This window comes from Pholcus phalangioides, unplaced genomic scaffold (assembly GCF_987345545.1).
Source record: "Pholcus phalangioides strain wild (caught in Gottingen) unplaced genomic scaffold, Ppha-v1.0 ptg000004l_1, whole genome shotgun sequence".
Taxonomy (NCBI): domain Eukaryota; kingdom Metazoa; phylum Arthropoda; class Arachnida; order Araneae; family Pholcidae; genus Pholcus; species Pholcus phalangioides.
The window spans coordinates 46447330-46475313 of record NW_028301597.1 but is presented as its reverse complement, the minus strand read 5'-3'; the positions used below and the strand labels follow the sequence as shown (position 1 = coordinate 46475313).

Below are 27984 nucleotides of genomic sequence, written 5' to 3'. Positions count from 1 at the left end.
CGCATCAGCCAGCTGTTGAAATAGCGGAGAGTGACATCATCCTTAAATATGACTTAAATATTTGGGCTTATCACCCTTGAATATGCCTTAAAGAAATCATTCTTAATGAAAAAAATTAACATATTTTTATTATTATCATTCCATTGCTTGTATCAAATTCAAATTACTCAAAACCTTGAGGGGATTTCAAAAGTCATAAAATTCTAGAATTGAAGATAGAAATCAAATTCCGTTGCAATCATGGAGCTTTGACGTATTCTATCAGTTTCTGCAATTAAGAAGACATTTAAATTAGTTATACACAAATACAAAGGCCACAACATAAAAAATTCAAACGATATGGCTGAAAAAAAAGATGTCCATAAAAAATACGGACGTCGAATACATGTATACCTAAACTATATCACAAATACAGCAACCCCAAATAAGAGCAATACAAAAACCAATAATTATGATTAAGCGTCCCAACCGTGTTAGAATTCACGAACCCTGAGGTAAGCTATTCCATCCATTCACAACCCTTAGGGAAAAACTTCCTGCGGAAGTACAAAAAAACCGGGATCCCAAATAGAGGTTTTGGCCTCGGGCCGCCCCGTTCTTGTTTTTGGTATTACGGTCATAGGCCCTGTCTATTTATTCCCTCAAGTTTCCTCAACATCTCCGTTGTCGAGTTATGACTCAAAAGCGTGATATCATATGTGAATTTTCACTGTGTGAAATTTTTAAAAATTTTGGAGTCGTAACTTAAGTCTACGCTGCCGCCTCTTACAACCTGCCTCCCGGGTGCATCGCAATCTTTGCACCCTCGCTTAAGCCGCCCCTGCCATAGACAAAGTACCACCGACGCGACGTAGCTGAATTGAAATCTAAGACTTATTGAAGGCAAATTAATATGTCCTTTGTGACCCCGGGTGTTGCCTGTAAGTAGGTTAGTGTCTGTAATCAATTCACTGAAATTTCAAAACCTTACCTTTGTGAGTAAAAACTCGGGATCGTTGAGTTTCTCAATCACGGTGAAATGATCTTCGTCTTTCACAATCTCGCATTTCGATGTTATTCCAGCGACATTCAGAGCCTTCGAAATAAAGTTTATTGAGAGATGAGAATAACAAAAACAAAAAAAAAAACTTATCGCCAGTAAAACAAAAGTTCGAAAATACAGTCGAATCCTGTTACGGGCCGTTCAAGTATAACGTCAGCAAATTTTTAGACATTTTTGACCCCCCACCCTTGTCAGCAAAACTCTAACCTCCTCCCCCCTTGTCAGCAAAATTTCGTCAGCACTGCCCCCTTCCCTCCTAACGCATATTGTTGGGATCAGAAACGTACACGGGAAGGGGAGGGCATAGGGGGGCTGGTGCGCCTCCCCCCAGACGAAAAAAAAAAATTTTTAAATGCGAAAACTTAAAAAAAAAATTAAAATTTCGAAAGAATATACCTTTATATGTTATTATAATCAATTTTTCTGTTAATATTTCAAAAAATTTCTCTTTAAAAATTCATTGCACCCACCCTTTCAGCAATATATGGTAAACCCGCAGAACAAATGTGGCCCTGAAGGTTGTTTGATGTGGCTTGTCCCCCCTCAAACCTAATTTTGTAAAAATGAACTAAGCGGCACATTTACAAATGGCTTAAATGATTCATGGCACAATTCCAGAGCATCCAAGTGGCCTGGGGCACATTTTCAGATCACTGAAGTAGGTCTCAAAGATCACTTAAGCAACCTGCGACGCAGTTCCGGAACACTTAAACGATCCGTGGCATATTTAGAGTTCCCTTGAGTGACATGTGGCACAGTTTTAGAGCATTTAAGCGGCCCCACTGATCAACTACAAAGAAGACTGACTGATAGCACAAGACCAGTATAATGTCATGGAAATCGAACGATTTAAATTGAGGATGAAATCGATTATGAATTTTATCTGATTTATTATTGATTTCAATATGTGATTTAGGACTTTATATTCGAATTAAGATTTAATATGGAATATATAGGATTATATGTTTGATTTCCGATTGTATACGTAGATTTGTGATTTCGCAATTGATTTTATAGTTGTTATGATTGTAATGTAGTACATTTTGCAATGTATGCTTTTTTATGAATAAATTGCCAGAGGTATCCAGTCCGTGTGGACAATGAGCCGATATTGCCATATGGCGATGTGGTCTGGGTATCTTTCGGTTTGACGGCCCCCCAGTGCGGTTCTACAACACTCAAATTACCCGCGGAACATTCACAGATTACTTAAGTTTTCCGTGGCATAATTACGGATAACTTGAGTGATACGTGGCACAGTTCCAGAGCACTTAAGCGGCCCGGAAACATTTCTAGAGCACTTAAGCGGCCCGGAAACATTTCTAGAGCACTTGAAGGATCCGTGAAACATTTAGAGATCACTGAATGGACTCTGTAGGGGACTTATCAATAGATAGAATGTTAGTTCAGGTGCCCAATAACTATCGAAATTTTTTTTTCCTGTTTTTGGCGCACCGAATAAGATGCCATTAAGAATATTTCACATCTTCATAAAGGGTGGTCGATGGCGTAAGCATCATCCATACCCCTCCCCCTTGTCATCAAAGTCAGCAATTCAGAAACCCCTCTCCCATCGATGCTGACGTAACACTTGAATGACCCCTTATAACGAACTCCAAAAGACAACCGGACTTATCCCGTTGCCGAGATGTCTTCCAGCCCAGCTTTGTGGCAGAGTCTGTAACAGAGTAAGTGCACCTAACAGCCTGAGTGTATAGCTAGTATTTTGTGCTGTCATCTACACTTCAAATTGTCAGTGAAGTGAAATGATTGAATATTTGTGACGTTGTAGGCCTGTTGCTCTCTGTGGCGAGACTTTTTAACGGGGAGATTCGCTCGCATTCACGCCTTGAAGTTGGGAACCACAGAAAACCAACTTCAGCCGACCACCACTGTGGCGCCGGTGAGGTTCGGACCCGGATCCTCGCGATGCGAGTCCGTCACTATCACCACTCGACCACAACAGCGGCTACTCCAAGAGGCAGGAGAAATCCCTTCTATATAACGAAATTTTTTTTATAAAGGAAATACCGGTGCTTGCATTATTCCTATGTAAATTTATCTGGAGGTGGGGGGGGGGATTAGAAATATATTCGTTAAAACGAGACTTTCACTATAACGGTACTCGTTAAAACGGGATTCAACTGTATACCTGTATATCATATCTGTTAACGAGAGGACAAAAAATTTTCGGTCGTGTAAGTTTTTCAATCGAAGAAATTTCCCAGCTCTCCTCTTTTTCGATTATTTGAGATAGTTATCAGAAATGATGTATATATACATGGTGTTTCATAATTACCCCTTTTCCGCATTTCACTGGCTCACCGTTGATCCTAGAGGCCTACTTCCAACTAGAAAATAAACATCCAAATCCGTTGTAGAACTCAGATACAACATTCATATTGCAAGGGGAATTCATATTGCAAACAATTATTTATATTAAAATATTAAAAATAACACTTTTTATAAGGACAGCTTGTCCTCAAAAAGTTGTTGCCCGGTCTTCCCTGAGGCCTGCAAAAACAACTCCGCGTTTCTAAGTGGAATATTCGCTGAGATATTTGAATTATAAAAGAAATCAGGGGACAATCGGGAAAGAGAGAGAACAGCGTATAAATAAAGGAAAGAAGCGTTGCCGGTTAGTTTTTTGCTATTCTAACCTTTCTCTGATTTTTTAATTCAAATATCTCTGCGAATATTGCACTTGGAAACGCGGATATTTTTTTGTTTTTTAGTTGGCATCAGGAGACACAGGGCAAAGAAACTTTCTGATTGCGTTTTTTTGGTCACACGGGAAATGTGTAATTTTTTTTTATTTTGATAAAAACGCTTTACAGCCGCTTGCAATAAGAATGGCATATCTGAGTACCTCACGTCATTTGGGTACTTTTTTCTAATTAGAAGTATACCTCTAGGATCAATGGTCCGCCAATCAAATGCGGCAAGAGAAGAATCACCTTGTACATTAATATCGCAAGGATTATTTTTAAGAATCGTGTATTCAAAGGGGGAATTATGGTATTGCCGCATATGGGCTGCACAAATTACGTCGCCCTTCTCCCATTCAAAATGGCGAATTCGAGGAAAGAATAGTCTAGAAATTTACGCTAGAAACGGAGAAAGAGGGAGGGCAAAAAAATCGTGCCGCCCGCAGGTGACAAAACCATAAGTGTGCCTTTGTGTATATCTAATGCCTTATTTTTATAACTTCATACATTTTCTGTAAATATCAAAGGAATTTATCACTCAAATCACAGTCAAACCTGGATAATGAATTGAAATCACTAAAATTTCGTGGATATTTCTGAGCATGACAAGATGTTTCATCGATTAAAAATAAACGATAAGAAGAGACAAATTAAATCGTTCAGTGATCAAATAACATGTGCATGGGCGGAGATACGGGGCGTGGGGGGGGGGCATTTCGCCCCCCTAACCCAGCGTCAAAGGGGAAGTTGGCTGATCTAATGTATATATGCATATATGAATTGACATCATCAACATCGTGCTCCCCCCCCCCAGAAATAATGACCGTGCTCCCCAGACTTCCAAATCTATCTCCACCTATGAACATGTGCACATACCTTGCTGTAACTCTCAGATTGTTCTATGAAAGCTGGACTATCATGTTCAGCTACAATCACATGAACAGATGTTGACGGATGCAACAGATTTTTCATTCCTTCTATAGCGTCCATTGGACTATACTTGCAAGCGATTTCTCTGAAAAATATAAATTGATTAATAAACATGACTGAGAGTTCCCTTATCAAATCACAAAGATCACTGAGATCTTTCCCTTACAAAAGATGTTTGTCTATACAGGGCGTCCTATAAGTTCAATAATGTGGCTTTCAACTTCTCATCAACTGTCCGTCGCAAAGGTACAGTTTCAACTTAAAAATGTTCAAAAGGCGTTCAAAAATTACCCTATACGAGTTTTGAGAGTCCAAATTACAGTGTGTAACAAAATTAAAAATCCTAATTTTTATATGTTCCTCCTTGTCCACTAACTTCCAATTAGAAAGTTGTTGCCCTGTTCTTCCTGAGGCCAACAAAAATAAAAAATCAAAGTTTCTAAGTACAATATCTGCTGAGATGATCGAATTCAAAAATCTGAGAAAAATTTAGGAAAGGACAGCATAAATAAGGGGATAAGAGCGGTGTCCGTTAGTTTTTTTTGCTGTTCTTTCATAACTTTTTAGAATTCGAATGAATTCAAAACGATTTTAGAATTCAAATGTCTTAGTGAACATTGCACTTGGAAACGCGTAATTTTTTTTTCTGTTGGCCTCAAGAGAGACAGGGCATAAGGATTTTTTATTTTATTACGTACTGTATTTCCGCTTTTAAAACTGGTACAGGGTAATTTTTGAACACATTTTGAGTATTTTTTTTTTTAAATTGTAATCTTACCTCCATGACGGACGGTTGACGAGATATAGGCCGCATCAGCACCTACAGGACACCCTGTATACACTGCTCAAAACGATTAAGAGAAATGTAGTTTTTATTTAATTGTCATTTTTAAATATTTTAATTGATGAAATATTACATAGGTGTTCACAAAGAGTTGTTTCACTGAATTTTAAGAAATTTAAGTAAATGCAGTTGACGGTCGTTATTACGATCCCACGATATAACGACCATTCCATTACAGCGACCGCTAGGAAAAGTCCAAAATATACTCATACAACGACTATCGTACGTTTTTCTTCCGATATAACGACATCTCTACATAACGACAGTTTTCCGTGGGACTAGGGGGGGAGAGGGGTGGTTCGTTATAACGAAAGTTGACTGTAATACATATCGCCCAGTTTTGAGTAGTGCATATAAAATGTATATTCTGTGTGTATCTGTGTTCATGTTCTCTATACCAGGGGTTTCCAAACAGGACCGCAACTAGATGCTTGGTCACCCTAGGCAAGCGCGCATTTTGACGCCCCCCCCCTCCCCCGTAATGTTGAAGGAGAGGTTTCAGAATAAAATTTGCGCCTCCTCGGGTCCAGCACTGCCACGGGTGCTGGAGCCCTGTCGTCCTATTGGGAGATATTTTCCAAATCAAGAGCTTCGATTATAACCATCACCAAAGTCCCGTACATAAACTCTGGCATATGCTTTAAATAATTCTGAAAATGCTTGAAATAATCATGATACTAATCATCGAATCATAAGGTGACTATCTGAGTTATCGGATTTTTTTACACTATAAATTCACTATGGATTAGGCCCCCACTAACGATCTAAGTCTACGGGACCTTGCTCCAGTTTGGGGGGGGGGGGTCCATGATGAACACAGAAATTCTCGCGGAGATAGGAAAAATTTTATTCCTACATGAAATTGTGAGCCTTCTTCCTTGTTCCTTATTCAGTATAAGGCCCCATGTAGTCGCACCATATACCAAAATTCTCTGAGCGACCGTCTGATAAAAGGTTCTCCTCATGGTTGTAGAAATGCCCCAATTTTTCCCGGTTGAGCACCAGAATCTGGGCAGTAGCGCATTTATTTTCAAGGAGGGATCCGCGATGTGTTGATACCAATTAAGTTTATCGTCGAAATTATAAGTCTCCAAGTATTTTGATACCGAGTTAGAATAATGTATCTTTAGTCTATGCCTCCAACTTTGTTTTCTTCCAGATGGGGGCATATTCATTTTCATGTCACCTGCGCCGACCTATTTCACTGCGCCTAATAGTTGATGTCTTTTCTTTGTGTCCATAACCAACAAACCGGGTGAAAATAAAACTTTATCAACCTCAAAATATGCCTTTCAGAAAACAACTATACAGTACAGGATGTATTATATTCGGAAACATCATTGAACTGGAACCCGTTCTGTCATCTATCGAATAAAAACACAACTGTTCGATAACTGGTAAAATTATCAAAATTAATTTTTGTCATATAAATACATTCACCTCACATATTTGTCAATCTTGCCCGTTCTTTTTTAGTGACTAGCAATTTTGGCGATAGTTGACAACTTCACTTTTTTACTTTTTTTTTCTCTTACTTTCACCAAACACCAACTCCGGCCATTTTACGGTATTGCAATTTACTAATATTAAGGAGTTGGATTGGGAATGAAGGCGCCATCCATCGGTGGTTGCCTCAAGCTCGTTAGGGAAAAATATCTATATTCTTCCCCGGGTTTGAACCTGGGATCGTGACGACAACTTGTTTTTTTTTTTTTGGTTGATAACAAGCAACTTTACTTTCCTTTGATAATTTTTTTTTGTTTGGCTGTAACTGCCTACAACTTTACTTGCCTTCGACAATATTTTCGGCTGTAAATTGCAACTCGACTTGCCTTTGGTAACTTTTTCGGCTGTAACTGGCAATTTTACTTGCCTTTGGTAACTTTTTCGGCTGTAACTGGCAATTTTACTTGCCTTCGACAACATTTTCAGCCGTAATTGACAACGTAGCTTTACTTTCCTTTGAGAAATTTTTCGGCTATAAATGGCTACTTCATTTGCCTTGAACAAATTTTTCGGATATGAATGACAGCTTTATTGGCCTTTGACAGGCTTTTTAGCTGTAATTGGTAACTTTACATTTCTTTGACGTTCTTTTTTTGGCTGTAAATGGCAATTTTACCTGCTCCGAACAACTTTTTTGGACATGTCCCGTATTTTTATGAAAGAAATATAGTTAGCCTAGGTTTTTATCGCGTTGTGTGTATTGATACTTTCCTATGGGAACAACTTTCAATAGCCGGGTGGAACCTTTCTGCTTGCCGCATTTGTCCCGCGGGCCAGAGGTTCTGCACACCTGACGGAAACGAATTCCACGGAATTCATTAAAATGATAATGTTATAAGAGTTTAAAAGTTATAAAAGTTTTAAAAAAATGCACTCTCACTGTGTAATCTTTGCAGCAGTGGCATTGGATGTTTTCAGTAATGGTATCAAGTTGTACAGTCCAGATATGGGAATAACACCTAAACCAGATTGCGTATCATTAACTGAATGAAATTATATAGACATTTTTTTTTAAAAACAACTTACTTCATAATATACGTATATATACCAATAATATACTTCATAATATCGTTTGATAAGTAAGGTGAAAAAAAATTTGTTTAAACCCTTCACGTACAGGCTTTTTCTTTCGGCAACAAATTTAGATAACCTCTATTTGACGCATCGGCGATAAATCTGGTAACCTAACCACACGTTAGAAGAAGGAAGAAGGGCGAAGAAAAAAAATAGAATAAAAAGTAAATAGAAAAGAGGAAGGGGTCATTCAAGTATTACGTCAGTATCGATGGGGGAGGGGCTTCCGATTTGATGGCTTTTGATGGGGGGGGGGTCAGAGTTTTGCCGACTTTTGCTAACAAGGGGGGGGGGGGTCAAAATGGCTAAAAATTTGTTGACGTAATACTTGAACGGCCCCTAATAGATAAAAGAGTATACGGTAGATTTCGCTTTGCACCCTCATGCGTTCTTTTTTCGCTCTTACATGTATATATTACTGCCAAAGCCCGACATTGACTCGGCTAATGTCCAAATTTCGGGTTTTGGCCCACCAGTTCTCAAAGTGGCCGGAGATCCCTGGCCTAAGTCAGATAACAAAAGATGAAACAGATAATAAAATGATTCGGGACCATCGCCAATTTCACGATAATTATATACATGTTACCTATGGCAATTAATTAACTTAATTAATTATCAAAAAAATAAATAAATAAAGCCAAAATTAAATATTAGCCATAGCCGAAAAGGGAGAAGTTTCGCGAGTTTCTTTGGGGTTCCGCATGATCAAACACCATGAAACCCTTAAAAATCCTGTATCCCAGAGTGCTTTCAAAGAAGAAAATTTTCTTGTTTCTCTCAAAGTTGTTGTTTTTTGTCTTGAATTTTAACGAGATAGAGTCGCGTTTAAAAAAAAAATCCAGACCACGTGGATTACTAACCTAGATAATGTGCAGGATTGCGAGTGATCAAAACAGTGTGCAAGTAAGTGAGTGACAAAAAGAATGACCTGGGTGAATAAGGGCAGAAAACAGTGACCTAGAGGGTGTGAAAGCATGTAAACGAAAGACAGATAATGACATGGGATCATATTTACGGTATGAAGGGGGGGGGGGCTAAACAAGCTATAGTCCAACTACTAAACTTCTGTTCTACTCCTATCCACTTAAAGAAGGGAATAGAAGAAAGTAGAGGTAGAGAGAGAAAGAAAAAAGAAGAAACTTAACAAGAGGCTTGGCTGTGCGTAATGTGCACAAATTACAATTTTTGAAGGAATAGCTGCAGGTGAAACGACCAAGTTCGGTGACAGATACGTGCAACGTCATTAGCGCACAATTCACCGGCAACTGTTCTTTCAAATTTCCCAGAAGTGGGGAATAATGACCTTTTATTATTTACAGACCCTTCCGGAAGTAATCTCTTTAAGCATATTGTGTGCTTTGAAAATATTTAAATTTTGTGGCCACCAATTTTCAGCAGACGAAACAGCCTTTGCTTTGTTTGGTGCTGTTTAGCAACGCTCCATTCATTGTTTTGACTGTTGTTTTGTCTCTGGTGTATAGAATTCACACGTTTCATGCACAGCCAAAAATCGACGAAGAAAGTCTTTGGTGGTATGAGCCAATGTTGACAAATTTTCTTTTGAAATGCCATTGCGTTCACTTTTCACCAATCGTGACCAATCCCGGCACCCATCTTACACAAAGCTTTTCCAATTTCTCATGGAGAATATTGTGAACTCATTATATTGAGAAACCCACAACATCAGCTATCTCAAGAAACTTCAATCTGCGACCTCCCGTGACGATACCATGGACTTTTGCGATGACTTCCATGGTCGTTCCCTAAACTCGACACCCAGGTACGTCCTTCTTCGGTGGGTGTACGGCCCGTTTGCATTCATTGATTCAAAAATAAAGGGTCTTCAATGATAGTTCAGGGTTGCCCATGAACTTATTTAAATTCAGCTTTGATCTGCAGTGAAAAAAACATTTTAGATGAAAATGTTTTTTTCACTGCACGTGATATTTACCAATGTACGAGTTTTTTGTTCAAAAAGTATCTGACCAAAATTTTCCGTGTGTAAACCAATGAAGCTAGGGAGGCGTGGTTTTCTGAGCGTATGTGGGCAATCCAAGTGAGCACGCTGGAGTTTTTCTTGTCCGCAGAAGCTGCCAGCCAACAGGAAGCCGCCGATGAATGAGGAAAGTATAAGTGAGCACCGTCGCATTTTCACTTTTTTACCAAATGGGAGGAATGTTTGGCGATTCCCGAGTGGAAACAATCCGCTTGATTCAACAGACCTTCTGAGACGAAGAAAAGGGCACCACAAAAAGAGTGGTATAACTGCTTCAAAGATGACCAACATCAATGGAGAGTACGTTCTGGTACCAGAAATGAGATCGTTATTGACCAAAAGTGAGCACTCCGGTGTGATGCAGGATCATCAATCACAATCAGAAACGAGGCGGCCATTAGCATTGAATCCGTTCACTTTATTTTGGTTGACGATTTATTCTTCAAGAGATATAATATCAAAGTCACGCTGACCGTCTTCTGATTCCAGTCGCGTGGTTCATCATGAGTATGCACCGCACGGTACAACCATCATCAAGGAGTACTAAGAAGACGTTCTGCGTTGCGATTGGCAGCTCCATCACGATTAATGCAGTATCAAGTTTTTCAAGTTTTTCCTGCCATTTTGCCTAAAACAAAAATGTAACTTCGCTCACTTACGCTTTGAGTCACTCATCGAATGTCTGGCGGTGACTGGCGTATTCTGCAGGCAGGAAAAAATTTAATCATACGCACTAAGATTGCCTACATGCGTGCACCAAACCATGCTTGCCTAACTTCATTAGCACACGCACAGAAATTATGATCGAATACTTTTTTGAACAAACCATGTACATTTTCAGATTGACTACTACAACCCGAACTTGGAATGACACCAGAAAATAAACCACAAAATCTTCTGTGCTCTAACTTGTTGTGATACATTTTGAACAGTTATGCTGAGTTGTATAATCTCAAAGTGATAGTGCAGCTATCTCATAGAGATTCGCCTTATTTATCAAGCGACCTTTGTAGCTGCTCAATTAATCATAAGCAAGACCAAATCATCATTATGGCTGTCCTCCATGATAATGACCAATGTTATTCAATAATATTTCAAAAAATTAAGGATGATGATTGTAACAAATCTGTTTTCGACCTACAACCGAGATTTCTCATTCTCATTAAGTCACAAAAATTCTGAACCTACACAGAAAAATTGCATTGACACTAGTTACCTTTGAGCAGAGTCGTATCCTTCAGTTTATCACTTGGAGTTGATAAAGCCATCGTTATGAGATGGCCTCCAGCAGAATGACCACAGATATACACTCCACTATGAGAAAACAAATTTAGAGTTAAAATAATTGTTAAATAGTATATTACAAAAATACTTGACATATTGCTTTTATACATAACTAGCTTCCCCATGAGTAGATTCTAGGTTCGTCAACGTACTCGTATGACGTCCTCGTGGTATGGTAACCTCGTTAATATCTGAGTCGGGTAAACCGAGCATGATCAGGCTCTGACACACCAGCTGTTTCTTAATGTAACAAATATTTTTAATTGTCCAATCGTTTGGCCAAACAACGGTTTATGTCGTGTTTTTTTTTTTCAATTATTTCTTCATTAATTCAGAAATTATTTATTTCATTAATTCTAGAATTAATCATTATTCAATGTTTTCAAACATTTTTTGAAAATAATCGGCGGACCACAACAAATAGCTCAGGAGGCCAAACGAGGCCCCACGGGTCGTGAGTTGAAGACCTTTGATTTACGATAATAAATATGTAAATTAACTGGTGGGGGCCTAAGCCCTCTTCCATTTCGCCCTAAGGCTATTGTTATAGCAACATGCGCAATATGTTTTCGGATAAAATTGCCTCAAAAAAATTTTTTTTGAGTTCCGTGGAACAGCCTCAATATTATCAAGGGTTCCGCGAGAAGATTTACGTTGGAAACACCTGACCCAAAAACTGTGCGATCATGTGAGTAAAAAAAAAGAATGACCTGGTGAGTAAGGGACGAAAAGAGTGACCTGGGGTGGGAATGCATGCGAACGGCCAAAAGAGTGACTTAGACACAGAGGCATATTCACGAGGTGAGTAGGGGAGGGGGGGCTCAGCGGCTAATTTGGAGGAATGAGTAGGGGAGAACACTAGGCTAGAATGGTTGAAGGTGTAGGTAGTGGGTGGACAAAGGTAGAGGGTGACAAAATAATTTTAGTCCGCAGGCGACAAAACCGTGAATTCCGCCTCCAGATGGGAGCCAGCCTGAGGCAAAGTCCTAATCGGAAGGCCCTTGTCAATTGCTCGAATTTTCACGTGGAAAAATGAGGCATTTGCCCAAGCGGCCTCTACTATTTATGTATACATAATCCCATTATCGTGGGTTATCCCTATACACTCGAGAACGGCCTACATGGACCGTGCCTGGCGGATCTATGCTTTAGGATGGTCCTGGGGGTCCATATTGAAGAATCAATCTCTCTTCCTTCTTCTTTTCAGAAACAAACAAAGCGGGTGAAACGACACTTAATTCACACAGTTCTGTTTTGGATGAAAAACAATGGCCGTTAATTCTTGATGTAGTGGTGCCTTCTTTTGTAAACATGTGCGAGGAACATAGCCAAAGATGAGTGCGCAGGCATCCTCATGCCCCCCTCATCCCCATTACTTTAGTCCCTCAGCGTAGCCGGTCAATTTGTCGCAATCAACTTGTCGCGCTCAACTCGTCGCGCATCAATTTGTCGCAGTGCCAATTCGTCGCGGTACAAATTCGTCGCAGAGCCAATTCGTCGCGGTACAAATTCGTCGCAGTGACAATTTGTCGTGTAACCAATTCGTCGGGACGTCAATTTATCGCAGTCAACTCGTCACGCGATCTGTATGTAGGTTTTTTGTCTCATACGTGAAAAAATAAACATGAAGAAAAGTTTTTTTCCATCAAGAAATGCACACAGTTTACTACATTTTTTTTTTTTTTTGTCATTTCGAAAAAAATCATCGAAATTAAAATTACAATTGATATTAATGTTTTATTATTTAATTATTGTGAATGTTAAAAAAATCATTTTTTCTATGATAAAATTTTAAAATTCTGTAAAAAAATGTCGGTGTTTATGATATTCCCCAAATTACAGTACAGCGGAGGCTCTCTTTAAGTGTAAACTTGTATCTGTCCCATGTGGAATCGAGACTCCCACCAACATTAACCACTACAGTATCTCCACAAGAACCTGAAATAATTAATAATTTAATTTAATTAATATTTCATTTTCACCGGATAAGCCACACTTGTCGCTTTCTCTCGAGATTTCCATTACTCGTAGCGAGGGGAGTTGGGGCGCACACCGAGATGATAAATTGCGATCACATACATTTTCAAAATTTAATTTGCACCGGATAAGTTGCTCAAGTTAAAAACTCAAAAAATCCAACCAATAAAGTTCATAGGTTACATTCGAGCAAATGCAACCGATAATCTTATTGGTTGAATTTTTCAAGTTTTATAAAAGGACTTTTAGAACACTTTCATAGTGTAATGCTAGCCTTAGATATATTGTCGGTAAAAAATTCCTCAAAGATGTATTCCCTACATGGCAGATACATATTCAATAGTGAATTAGGGCCATTCAAGTATCACGTAAGCAGATTTTCAGCCATTTTTGACCCCCTCCCCCTTGTCAGCAAAAATCAGCAAAACACTGACCCCCATCCCCTCCCCCGTCAGCAAAATTTCACCAGCAGCTTAGAATATTTCATATCTTCAAAAAGGGGTGGTTGATGACGTAAGCGACCTTCAACCCCCCCCCCCCCCGCCATCAAAAGTCAACAAATCCGAAACTCCCTCCCCGATCCTGACGTAATACTTGAATGACCCCTTAGGCAAATTGTACTTTGGGATGGGCATTGATCCTAATTTATCATCTTGGTGTGTTCCCGCAACACCCCTCGCTGCGAGAAATGGAGATCCCGCCAGAAAGCGGGAGTGCGGCTTATACGATGAAAATTTAATTTTGAAAATTTATTCTATCGTAATTTATCATCTTGGTGTGTTCGCCCAACGCCCCTCGCTGCGAGAAATGGAGATCCCGCCAGAAAGCGGGAGTGCGGCTTATACGGTGAAAATTTAATTTTGAAAATTTATTTTATCGTAATTTATCATCTTGGTGTGTTCGCCCAACGCCCCTCGCTGCGAGAAATGGAGATCCCGCCAGAAAGCGGGAGTGCGGCTTATACGGTGAAAATTTAATTTTGAAAATTTATTTGATCGGCGTACTGATTCTGCGACAAATTTGTACCGCGACGAACTGACTCTGCGACAAATTTGTACCGCGACGAGTTTGTAGCACGACGAATTGACGCTGCGACAAAATCTATGAAATATAAAAAATACTAAACATCAGCCTGCTTAAAAACCCTACGGAGCTGAATCAATTTTTTCATTTCGGTGGTATATACCATTCTATTTTATTGCACCTGCTCTGACTTCCTTTTTCTGCACAGATTTTCGATATCTGTGTGAAACGGCAACATAGCCTGTTACCTTATACTATATGGGGGAATTCTCTCTGCTCAGCAAAAAGCTCAGTGCAGGGAAGTATTCTGAGTCATTATCAGACTCTGAACATCCATACTTAGTAAACTTATTCACCATAAAAAAAATGATACCTCTCGTTGTTACTTTTGTCCACAATCCATAAACGGGTAAGAATAAAATTTTATCAGCAAAAATGTGTCTTCTGGAAAATATTGAAAATACGTATACAGTACACTATCATCTTTATTAATGTCATACTATATTTATTTTTTGCATGTGGCACATTAATCAAAAATCGGTAATTTTCATTGGAGGAATCACAATAGTTGTATTTTTTATTTGATAGGTGACAGCGGTGGTTCTAGTTCAATGATAAATGTGTGATAACATATACTGACTGCACTGAAAACGTATTTGCAATATTTTCTAGATGGCACATTTTTGCTGATAAAATTTTATTTCTACCCGTTTATTAGTTGTGTACAAAAGCAACAAAAGAAAAACATAATTTTTCAATAAGTTTGCAAATTATGGACGTTTAGAGTCTGAAAATAACTGAGAATGCTTTCCTATACACAGAGTTTTTCGCTGAGCACTGTAAAATCCCCTTATATTGTATAAGGCAGTACATTATGTTATTTTGTCATGTCGCACAAATATCGAAATTCTGTGTGCAGAGAAACAACGGGTCCGTGCAGGTGAACTAAAAAAGAATATGCCCACTATCAGGAAAAAAGTTAAAGAGCACATTTCTTGTAAGAATAAAATTTTTCCTTTCCCCTCGAGCATCTTACTACACGGGATCCCATGACCTCCATATCCCCCAGTTGAGGTCTCTAGGCTGGTGGGTCCCCAGGTCAGACTGTTCACGGGGACCCTCTATTATGAATTGATAGTGTGAAAAATAACAAATAGATTATAAGAGAGAATCATCTCCGGCCACTGGACAGGAGACCTGTAGCCCCCCCCCCCACCCTGTAGGGAGGGAATGTGGGGCATCAGTTGCACAGGGGCTTGCATAATAGGTTCTGGCAAAATGGTTTATGACAGTAAATATGTGTATTCCTTTTTCATTCTCCCTACGAAGGGGCTAAGAAGGGTTTGAGACGGCAGTACCCTTAGTTTGGATAAAAATTCAAAAATTTCAAGAAAATTCTTAAAGAAAAGTGATCTGGTTTTCCTCTGGACTCGAACCCAAGCCCTCTTACAAACCGCGGAAACATGCTACCATCTACACCACTGGAAACACGACCCTGTTTTCCTTATTTCGCGTGCTCGTGTCCCCAGTGGTGTAGATGGCAGCATGCTTGCCCGGTTTGCGAGCGGCCCTGGGTTCGAGGGTCCCGGTGGAGACTACATGACTTTTCTTTCCGAGTTCACCTTGCCATAGCATCCAGAAAATATCTGGATTCTGCCTTGCTTATTCCGCGCATTTGTGGCGTGAGGAGCTGAAGTAGAGGCCTTGGTAGCGTCTAACGTGAAAATATCGGTTCCATTGATATATTAGGCTGAGGAAAAAAAACCGTTTGTCTCTATCTGTAACAAGACCGTTATTCTGCCAAACGCTTAATACATTTAAAAAAAATGTGTTTTTGCACAAGTTTACCTGCTTCCCATCTCTTTTGCGTAATCCAAAACGAAACCAATCGCCTTTTGAATTTGTAAGACCATATCAGGTAGTTTCACTAAAAATGTGGGGGGTAAGGTTTGAAATTAATTGAACAAAAAATATACAAATAAAATATTGACAGAGATGTTAATTCATTTCTTTGATACGAACAAAACAAAAAAAAATTCAGATTATCAGTACACTATTTCAGCGTTCCTCAACTTGTGGTCCGCGGACCAAATCTGGTGAAAACTTCATTCAAAGACAACCGGAAAAACCACCATATCTTGGAAACTTGTGCTTGTAGGTGCATGTAGCGTGACAACTACAAGTGGAGCTAAAAATGTTTCCACTAAAAATAACTTTGATGAATGCTACACTTCTTCTTAAAAAAATTGCTGAAATTATAGTAAAATGATGTATAGGTTAGAAAATATTTTCATTACGGAACTTGATATGTACGGGTTGGAATTTATGAGAATTTTTCTCACCTGAATCGCTGATCACATCGTACCCAACAACACAGCTACGGATTCCTGCCTTGTAAAACGGTGGTACGAAATGTCTGTGTTCTTGTCGACTAGAAACAAGAGAAATGACACGCGTCAGAATATTTATAACATCATCATCAAAATATCATACAATCGATTAATCTGATTCGAAACCTGATGATGATCCAATCTGCCTTACTGAACAACTTTTCCGGTCCATGGACTGTACAGGGTGCATAGCAAACAGGGGATATGGCATTGAATAGCAAACAGGGGATATGGCATTGAATAGCAAAAAGGGGATATGGCATTGCATAGCAAACAGGGGTTACTGGTTTTTACTGGCGGACCTTTGATCCTAGAGGCACACTTCCAATTATAAAAAATATGCAAATAACGTGAAGTACTCAGATATGTCATTCGTGTTGCAAGGGGGTTGTATAGTTATCAAAATAAAAACGTTAACTTTTTATACGGACACCCCGTGCCCAAAACCCAATTAGAAAGTTGCTGCCCTTTTTCCCCTTATGAAGACAAAATAAATTCCACGTTTTCAAGTGCAATATTCACTGAGATATTCGGATTCGAAAAACGAAGGAAAGTTGGGGGGAAAAAAACTGCGTTAAATGCGGGTAAAACGGTTTATCCGCATTTAATGCTGTTCTTTCCCTACTTTCCTCCGTTTTTCTGATTGGAAGTATGCCTCTATCGGTTCACCAGAAAAATGCCATACGCCCTGTTACCTAGACACCCTGTATTAGGTGGATAGTTGCCACTCGCGAGAGAAAAATTGGTGTACTTATCATGCTGTGTGCGTTGTTTTTAGGAACACTTTTTATGCGCAGCGCTGCAACTAGGGGGGTTGTGCAGACAGGTCTGGTGCCCCAGGCGTCAGACTAGCACCAGAGCAAGGGTACTGAACCTATAGGAGAGTACGGGCCACTTCATCGGTTTGAAAACGTGTCACGCCTTTTAAGTGATTCGTAAATGTGCTGCGGGTTGCTTAAGTGATCTGGGAATGTGCCGCGGACTGCTTGAGTCATGTGGAACTGTACCACGGGTTGCTTAAATGTGCTGAGGATCACTTAAGTCATATGGAACTGCACCACTTGCCGCTTAAACGATCTAAAGTGTATCGCGGGTCACTCAAGTGGTCTGAAAATATGCGGCGGGCCACTTAGTCATGCACAACCAGGGCCGCAACTGGAGGTTGGGGTGCCGGCGGGTCTGTCGCTCCGATCGCTGGACCAGAAGGGGCGCAAAAATTTCACACTTTACCTCTCTTTCAACATTCATTACAAGGGGGTGCCAAAATGCATACTTGCCCCTGCTGACCAAGCTTCTAGTTGTGGATCTATGTACAACTGCACCACGGCCTGCTTAAATGCTCTAAAACTGTGTCACGAGTCACTCAAGTGATCTTGAAATGTGCTGTGCCACTTAAGTCATGTGGGAATGTGGTTTGTGCCGCTTCAGTAATCTTTAACTGTGCTACTCGTAACTTAAGTGACATGGAAATGCACCATGGGCAGCTTAAATGTTCTGGAACATCGTCGAGTCACTCAAGTGATTTAGAAATGTGCGACTTGGTTCATTTTTATAAGATTAGGTTTTTAGGTTGCGGGCCACATACGATGACTCCAAGGGCCACATTTGGCTCGTGGGCCATGGGTTGAGCATGTATGGACTAATAACACTAAATTATAGTGGAATCCGAATTCACCCATTGTTTTTTTCGCCCACTCGTTCAACAACACGAGAAAGGGCGCTACATTAGCTGCTTTTCCGGCTGAAGAATTATCAATTGGGGCCCTATTTTTCGCGGAAAGAACGGAGGGAACCCCCTTCCCGGGACAGAGGTTGTGGTTTCTTTGGCTAATTTAACAACTATTTACTTCAGCCATCTAAATAAGACCAATGTGATTTATAAATTAAAGTATTTTTTGACAATTATGATAACAACGTCATTTCCACTTCAAAATATGGAATGCAGATGGCACCAGAACACGAAACGTTCATAACTCTGACGTTATGACCACAAAAATCATCCTGAACACACACATTCCGGAATTTGATAATTCATTAGAAGTTCGCAAGAGGAATGTATACGAGGAGCATGTACGGTTAATTAATAACAGTTGATATACCTGAACTTATCGATTGCTCACGTTTATATTGGAAGGTTGAGAATAATTTACTCCCGTTGGGTACGAACAAATTCAAAATGATTTAACAAAAAAAAATTCATGCTTATATTAATTTATTACCCGTACGCAAGTATGCAAAAATACTCAACCACAACTTTTTTTTTTGCATACCATGAGTCACCATTGAAGAATACAGCACGTTATACTAATGAGAAAAAGCTCATTATTACCTTAAAGCTATCCAGTATCCACCATGCACAAAGACAAATATTGGAGCACCTAGAAATTTAATTGTAATTATTATCGGTTCCACTTCTTCTAACAGGCGATGAAAAATGTACGGTCAATCACATGCAGTATTAATTAATTAAGGAATATATATAGACAAGATTTTCGAATATGGGAATAGGTAATGTCTAACTAATGTAAAGAGATTTCAGAAACCAATCAATGTAAGTCAATTTTATGAAAATTACTTTCGCGTTGGGTAACTGTCTCTTCATTGTTAATACTTTCGAGTTGCCAAAGCATTCAAGTCGCTATTTATATTGCTACAGCAAATAGCGTCACTTATACTGACCACGGAATAAAAAGGTCCTTTTATCTGATTTTTAATGTTTATTGACTTACGCTGATTGACTTCTCAGCCCTCCATATTGTAACTAAGGATTTTGAAGTAAAACGTCTTCAGCGACGTGGTAGTGAAATTTTGTGATGGAAAAAAACGCCGTCACATTGAAACGCGTTCCTTTTCCTCAGAACTGACTCAGCAGAATAAAGAGCCAGGACCACATTCGTGTCAAGCCTGTCTCAAAAGTCATTAATATTTGTCTTTTCCTGTTGCAAAGTAGCAGCAGAGGCTGGCTACACACTAGCCCGTCTTAGTACAATACACTTCCAGAACACTCTCCGTGTTGAGACTGTCGGCGTCCAATGAGTGGCCAGACGGATTGTAACATCGGGAAGGAAGGTGGCACCTTTGACTTAGGTTGGAGGCTGGAAGGCCCTGGTCATTCTGCTCGACCAGCCTTCTAATATCTTTCAGACTCCAAATATGATTATCATTGCCAATGGTGGAGCGGACACACTACATGCCCATGTCCAACCTTGGAATGTACTGGGCCCAGCCTTGACACAAGTGTGGCGCTGGTGTGTGTGATAAACTTCCGAGAAGCAGATGGGTTGGTTGGAGAACGGGATGTTAATAGAACCTCGGCTGTGTAAGTTAAAGAAAAGTGGTTTTTTTTCTGGAAGGGGGAAGACCGAGTGTATACAGTAATACCTCTACGCGCTATCCAGTAGAATAACAGGATAGGGTGCGGTAGTACAGATCGATAAGATAATCGCCTAACGGCCGCATTTTCTCAGTCCGTGTCGATCTCTAATTATGCAGGGAATAACCGCATTTTTTATTGCAATTTTCACCAAAAGATAGTCATAAAATTTTGGAAAATTACCAATCACACAGAATATGAAATTATGGATGACTTTTTAGTAACGAAAAACACGTGATTCTCACTTTTTGGTAAACTGGTTTCTCCAAAAATATCCAATTTTTGGTTCTCAGTATTTCCATAGATGATATCAAGTCTACTCGGTATTGTCTGTACTGCCTTGATGCTTCCTGCATTAAATATGGAGTAGAAACAGAAAAATAACATATGTCAAAAAAATATATATCGTGGTTATCAACATGCAGTCAAACTCGGTTATAAGGACCTCGGTTTTAAACAACATTAAGTGGTGGCTACACCTGACTACCATAAAGAATGATGCTAATGGACATTGCTTATAACGTCAATGAAGGCAACGACCTACACATTTTTCGCAATTCCATTTCATTTTCATGGTTTTTTCCCCCCCAGGAAATTCATGTAATTTTAGTCTAGAACATGGAGAAATGTTTGTCCGTTGATTTATTCATAAGTGAGAAGCTATTTTAAAACGGGAACACATTTCCACTTTTTTTACTGGTTTATAAATCTTCGGGATAAGCTCTACCAGATTATGCAACTGAGATTATTCAAACGGGAATATTCTTGGTAGAAATTTTAATGCACAAAGTTATAGTCCTTTTTATCAAAAGGGAAAATATTCATCTTTTTCATACACTTCTGTATTTTTCATCTCTCGATAACGGACCTCTCGAATACGCACACCCATGGGACCGAAAATTTTATCCCTTAACGAGAGATGTCTATTAATGGATAGTAAAATACATCAAGTGTCCCGTCGATGTAATTAAAAAAGTGTCCCTCAGAAGAGGTGCCCTCTAATGGGAGTGTCCGTTATGGGAGGTTCCACTGTAGAATAGCCGCATAATCTCATGATAATGACGAGAAGTCATTAAGATTACCTTCCTGGGCTAGTTAAAACTTTCTAGAATCAACAGGTGACGTAGAAATTCCAAATTTTTCAGACTTGACCAGCTCAAATTTTAATCAAAAGATAACATTCCTACTAATTTTCTTTCAAAACAGAACATTTTCGAAATTTAAATGTGGATATCTCCTTTGAATGTTGATCACAAGAGACAAAATATTTGCATATTCTTCTACCAGTCATGTATGCTAGATTGTTGGACGGTTTTCTACTTTTGTAAAGCAAACGTATTCTGGAGGAATACGTTTTTTTACTTCTACTGTAAATTTAGCAAAAGTGGCAAATGTTCCATTTGGAAAATACGCTCCTCACGTAACAATGGAACAATCCCCCCCCCCCCATGTTTAACGCTGGACGTGCTCATTGTTCGGTCTCCATCCATTCTAAATAGGAATATTAATTAGTGCTCATAGAAGCCATTGGTATTGGTGTTGCTTTTACTTCTAGTATTCATATCAAACTTTGGTACCTTCCCATGGATCGGGATCCGTTATCATTATCCCTTATCGGCATTAGTTATTGTTCGAGCTTTGTATTTCGTTTGAAGGGATGTCCGAGAATTACTCCAAAGCCCACCCACTCCAATGAATACAGTAGCTGCTGTTTTGTCCCGACGACTCCGGCAAATTGCTTGCCCCTGTCTATCTGAAGTGTCTTTCTGAACGGTATTTCCAATTAGATATCCTATACGTAGGTGGCCATGTCTGAAAATATTTTAATCAATATTTTGATCAAATTTTTTGGCATGAGTCGAACATATACATGAGTCGCATGTAACAGAAACTGATGATTTCAGTTTCAAATTGATTTTGATGGCATTTTTAGAAGACAATACCAATATTTATTGTGCCCACTGTGAACAGCATTTTTTCGTATTCGGTAAACATCAATTCTTCTTCCCTTAAGCATTTGGGAGAAATTTCAAGGAAACCAAGCACCAAGTATGATCGGAATTGCTGCTGCGGTGGTCGAGTCGTCAAAGTGAAAGACTCGCATAGCGAGGTCCGGGGATCCGAACCCCACTGGCGCTACAGTGGTGGTCGGCTGAAGTTGGTTTTCTGTGGTTCCCAACTTCAAGGCGCGAATGCGATCCGATCTGATCTCCCAGTTATAAAAAGTCTCGCCGCAGAGAGCAACAGGCCTACAAAGGGTACAAATTTTCAACAATTACACTTCGCTCACTTCACTTCTGAAATATAAATGGCAACACTAGATACGCACTCAGATTATTAGGCACACATACTTACACTTCCGGCACAACTCGCTAGGTAGTAAATTGCCCATAGATAGCGAGAAAGTTGTGCTCGGTTTGAAAGCATGATCAAAATCAGTTTCGAAATCGGTGACTACCGAAAAGAAAAGATTTCCTAACAAAAAATCGGCATGATCTAAGTGAATAATGTTAATTTCGTGGATGGAAACGCAACGGCAAATTTTTCTCGCTTTTCCTTCCTTTTTCATAGCGTTTTCCCCACAAGAAATTCCTAGGATAAAAGTTGGTCACACGTTCAGGGAATTTCCGATAGTTTTTCTATTTTCATACTTAACGCTGACAAAAAAATGTTACATATTTTACACTCCGACTTGCACATTGATGTGACTCCGTTTGCGGGACATTCCCGTATTTTGCCCTTTCTGTATTTATTTTATAATAATGTCCCGTTTTTCTCTCCCAGTTTTCCCAACGAAGCTTACATCTATCCCTAATCTTTACTAGAATCGGGAAAAATGAAGGTAATTTTCGTAATTTATAACTTTTCTGTGTTGTGAATAATTCATCTCACATTTGCCATGCTCATTTCTTTTAACTGCGGTTTTCAGTAGTAAATGATAATATGCAACGGGATGAAAGCAGAGAAATGATCGTCTTTACCTTCACCTACGATCTTTATGTATTCCTCCTTCGCTTTATCACCTCTGAGAGACCACGCACTAGGCCTGTACTGCTTTTCCAAATCTTCATCGTAATCCTAGGAAAAATATCAATTATATACTGCGCTAGAGCAGCTTTGCTTGTTATCACTATAAATATAAATTATAATAAGTAAAATAAATATGTACCAGACAGGGTCAGACGCGCATTTGTTGTTTTTGCCACCTGTGGGCTAGACGAATTTTGCCGCACTTCTCCCATTCCAGTCAAATTTTCTTGACTACTCTTTTCCCGAATTCGCCAACATGCGCTATAACGCGCTCGGCCTCCCCCCCCCCCCCGTAAGTACGCCTGTGTCTCTAAGTCACTCTTTCGATCACTGCCATGCTCACACTCACTCTAAGCTATTATTTCAGTCATTCGCATGCTTGCACGCTGCTTTGGTCATTCGAATGCTAGCACACTGTTTTGGTCACTCGCATGTTTGCACACTGTTTTGTTCCCTGCACACACACTCCGGGACACTCTTTTGGTTGCTCACTGACTTGCTTTATGGGTCACTCTTTTTATCATTTACACGTTTACACATGATCCTGGTCTCAGGGGTCCTCAACCTTTCTCGAGTCACACGAGCGCTGCCAATGCCCATCATCAAACTAGGAGCAATGCTTGAAATATGCATGACTGTAATCCTTGAATGCAATTTTTACAGGATGTTTAATTGAAGCGTGTATTAAGTGCTCGCGAGCACAAAATCGGAAGCGAACACTGAGCACTCTTGATACTCCTAAGAGCACAATGATGCTCGTGAGCGACAGGTTGAAGATGGCTGCTCTGGGTCATTCACATGCTTGCAAGCACTTTAAGCCACTGTTTTGGTCACTCGCGTGCTTCAATGGGTCCTTTTTTTTGGTCACTCACTGAATTAATCCCTAACCGTCTGGGCAGAGGCGAATTTATTTAGGGTCATACAAATTTTGCCAGCCTCTCCCCATTCCACTAATTTTCTTGGTCCCTCATTCCCCGAATACATCAACCCTCTGCAATTGCCACCCATTAAAAGAATCCCAGCACCAATGAAAAAATTCGCAAAATTCATTAAAATTCTGAATTAACAGTGGGAAAAAAAAATTCTAGATTTGATAAAAATTCAGAATAAATAGAAGTGATATTTCCAGAATGAATGGAAATTCCGAATGAACGGGAGTGATAATTCCGGAATGGGTGAAAATTCGGAATTAACGGAAGTGATAATTCGGAATTAACGGAAGTGATAATTCGGAATTAACGGAAGTGATAATTCGGAATTAACGGAAGTGATAATTCGGAATTAACGGAAGTGATAATTCGGAATTAACGGAAGTGATAATTCGGGAATGCATGAAAATTCAGAATTGGCGACAGTGATAATGCTTCTGTGCACCCATAAAGGCCGGCCCTAAGGGCATCCGGGTAAATATTCTGTAAATTCACCACCGTCATCCTGCTCAGTACAGATCTGACAGGGTGAGACGGAAATAAATCCTGAATCGAGTGCCGCAGAGACGAAGTTCGGGGGGGGGGGGGTGCTACCCTCTTAATGTCCGTCTCCTAGTTTCTTGCTATAGATACAAATCTATAGCCTTGGACCAAGTACTGCATAACGGCAGCTCTTGACTCTCACCCTACAACAGTGAGGTAAAACAAATCTATCTCACGACTGTCTAACGGAAATGATAATTCGGGAATGGATGAAAATTCAGAATAAATAGAAGTGATAATTCCAGAATTGATTAAAATGCAGAATGGACGAAAATTCATAATTAACGAAAATTCATAATTAATCCAAGAAATAATTTCAGAATACAAAAAAAAGCCCCCAATATTTTACCGTGAATTCGGGGCCCAGTGCAACCGCAGCTGCCGCATACCCCTAAGGGCGGTTCTGGTACTAGAGAAGAGAAAATGTAGATTAATATTGCTTTAATGCTTCTTTTTAATGTAGTTAAGTTAATTTATTGATGTCGTTACCACAAGTCGTAAATTCTCAAAAAATCCCTTGCATTGAAACCATATTAGATGAAACAGATAAAAATTTAGATTTCTTTTAATGCATCATATATTCTATGTGAATAATTGCCATTGAAAAAATGGTCTTTAATTGATTTTATCTATGAAAATTTCCCTTCTTTTAGCATCATCTTCTTTATACATAGTATTTATTTCTATCTGAGGCCAAGTCCCATGCGCATTCGAGCATTATAACAATCGACGCTCGTTATAACGACCAACATCGTTCCACAGAAAACTGTTGTCTTATTGGTGTATCCGGAAAAAATTCGCCTCCGACATTTTATACCCCAGGGGACGTTTCGCCCCTAATATATTTCGCTCCTGCCGTTTCGCCCTGAACCGGGCCGTGATCGAGTGAGTGACCGAGTTAGTGATCTCATTAGTGTCCGTGTAGGTGACCGTATGAGTGGGTGAGTGACAATATAGTGACCATATCGGTCACCGCATGAGTGGGTGTCAGTGATCGTATCAGTGACCAAGTGGGTGAGTGATAGCATAAGTAAACATATTAGGGACCGTATGTCATCGTATGAGTGACAAAGTGAGTGATCGCATGAGTGACAAAGTGAGTGATCACATGAGTGACAAAGTGAGTGATCGCATGAGTGACTAAGTGAGTGAATGAGTGAGCTGGTGAGCCAGTAGCGAGTGAGTCTTTCATACAGCCATACAGGCACTCACTTAATTGCTCACTTAGTCCATAACTCACCCATTTACTTGCCCACTCGATCGCATACTCACTCGGTCATTCATAGTGTCACTCATCAAATTAGTCACTCATGCAATCTCTCCTCCACTCACTGGTCACTCATACGATCACTTTTTCTACTAACTGGGCACTCATGCGGTCACTCATCCACTCAGTTGATAACTCATATGGTCACTCACCTACTTACTTGGCCCCGACCGGGGGTAAAATGTATCGGGTACCACACGTACTTGGGGGCGAAATGTCGGGGCTAAGTGTTCCTAAAACCGTTTTATTAGGAGGTCGTTATATCGAATGTTCTAAAAACAAAATAGCTTCCTAAAAAGAAAATCCATATTTTGACTCGAAAAATTTCAAAATATGTCTCAAAATGACTGAAAATCATGAAGAAAAAAAAATTCTCTATCAAGTAAAAATAGCGAAACATGCAAAATCATCAAAAATATGCAGTCATAAAAATCCTAGCCTTAGGAGATATAATATGCAGTGAACCCTCGCTACAACGATACTCGATACAACTATAAATCCCTCTACAACAACACTCCTTCAAATCTTAGTTGGAAATGTCAATACTCTAATGTTAAACTGCTGCCTGTCGATATAATTGTAATCACTCCACAACGCACAGAATATCGTTATATCGAGGTTTCACTGTATCGATAAACTGTATTTTATCAATAATCTTGCATCTTAACTCTAAACCGGAGATAAATTTAATTTACCATGATGTCGTTAGAGGAGCTGGGTGTTTATTCGGCGACTTTTCCACTGGAATTCTCGTGGGTGTACTGAATTATCTCTTTATCTCCTTCGCACTCCCCCGAATGAAAAAAATTGTTTTCCTTCTTATCTCTCTTTCTCGTGGAAATTACACGCGCTCTTATCTCTCTCGTGTCACACATATTTCCTGCAAAACCACTGCCACGCTTTATTTCACTGTCATCAGTTTGGGCTATGGAGAGGACTTTGGACCAATCAAGACCCAATGCCCTAGATATTCAATACCCCTCGCTATAAAAAATAGTGAATTAACGTGACAGATCACGTGACAATTGTGTCACTTGTAGGTCGGCGCTGATGAGGAAACGAGGTCTTTTTGTTGTTTTTGAAATGACAACTTTTCGAGTGTTTTTTTTTTCTTTATTAAAATAAAGGGAATTCAAAATAAAAATTACAAAGTACAATATATTTTCAGTATACTGAAGCTACACAGACTTATGTAGCATACGTTCTGCAAGACGTATTCCATTGAAACTTACTATATACGCTATAGGGTCCGTGGAAAGAAGGAAAATGATATAAAATTAAGAGCCACTTTTTAACCTGGTGGTCGAAAATTGAACTATTTTGTTATTTCATAAATCTCTCTCTCCAATGCTTTCATTAAGATATTCTAAAGAAATTAAATGTATTCGGATGAGCAGTTTTTGAGGAAAATTACTAAGAGTACACACGGGAGCTTTAATTGTAATCACCTTGTATATTTATCACAAGAGCCCGGATTATAAACGCAAATACATAATCGCATATTTTTTGCGCTTTTTATGTGTGGTAAATGTAAATGCACAAAATCGTCGAAATTTCAGAAGTAGATGCATACCTTTAGCATTTTATCTATTGATAGTATTGTACTAATGATCAAAAGATCATTTTTAAATTTTTCGTTCTTCAAATTTAATCCAATTTCCTTAATGTTTTGGGGAAAATATTCTACGGTTGAGAGTATTATTCATTTTTAGGCATATTTTTAGGTACTTGAAATTCAGATTTTCAGAAACTTTTAAATGAATATTTTAGGCACTTGTTAATGCATATATATTTTTTTCCATTTTGTGCATATTTTTTTTCATTTCATGTATATTTTTCAATATACATATAATGTATTTATTATATATTATTATATACGTACATGTTGATAAATTTTTAAGGCATATTTTTACTTCATACATATTGATTTTTTATTCATTTCTTTTTTTTTTTGGCATTTTCAAATGCGTAGATATTCTTTTTTTTTTTTTTGCATACTTTTCATTTCTTGTGCCATACTTTGGCATTATTAGATGGATTTGTTTTCGCACATATTTTTGACATATCT

At 39.1% G+C, this 27984-nt stretch overlaps 1 protein-coding gene across 1 annotated transcript; it reads right to left on the bottom strand.

The window, feature by feature from the left end:
- Window positions 1-106: 106 nt before the first annotated feature.
- KFase (kynurenine formamidase) lies at window positions 107-26800 on the bottom strand. Its single transcript, XM_089231599.1, has 11 exons — window positions 26612-26800; window positions 23129-23225; window positions 20393-20497; window positions 19104-19152; window positions 16727-16815; window positions 16233-16311; window positions 11317-11414; window positions 7911-7989; window positions 4627-4765; window positions 971-1075; window positions 107-268 (listed from the first exon to the last, which is right to left on the bottom strand). The coding sequence occupies exons 1-11, from the start codon at window positions 26612-26614 to the stop codon at window positions 239-241; spliced, it is 873 nt and encodes a 290-aa protein (XP_089087725.1). The 5' UTR covers window positions 26615-26800; the 3' UTR covers window positions 107-238.
- Window positions 26801-27984: the final 1184 nt, after the last annotated feature.

Coding starts and splice junctions, on each gene's coding strand:
- KFase (XM_089231599.1), bottom strand. Junction 20,498..23,128: donor CATAAAGATCGTAGGTGAAG/GTAAAGACGATC, acceptor TATTTAATGCAG/GAAGCATCAAGGCAGTACAG. Junction 7,990..11,316: donor GGATACGACTCTGCTCAAAG/GTAACTAGTGTC, acceptor AATCTGGTTTAG/GTGTTATTCCCATATCTGGA.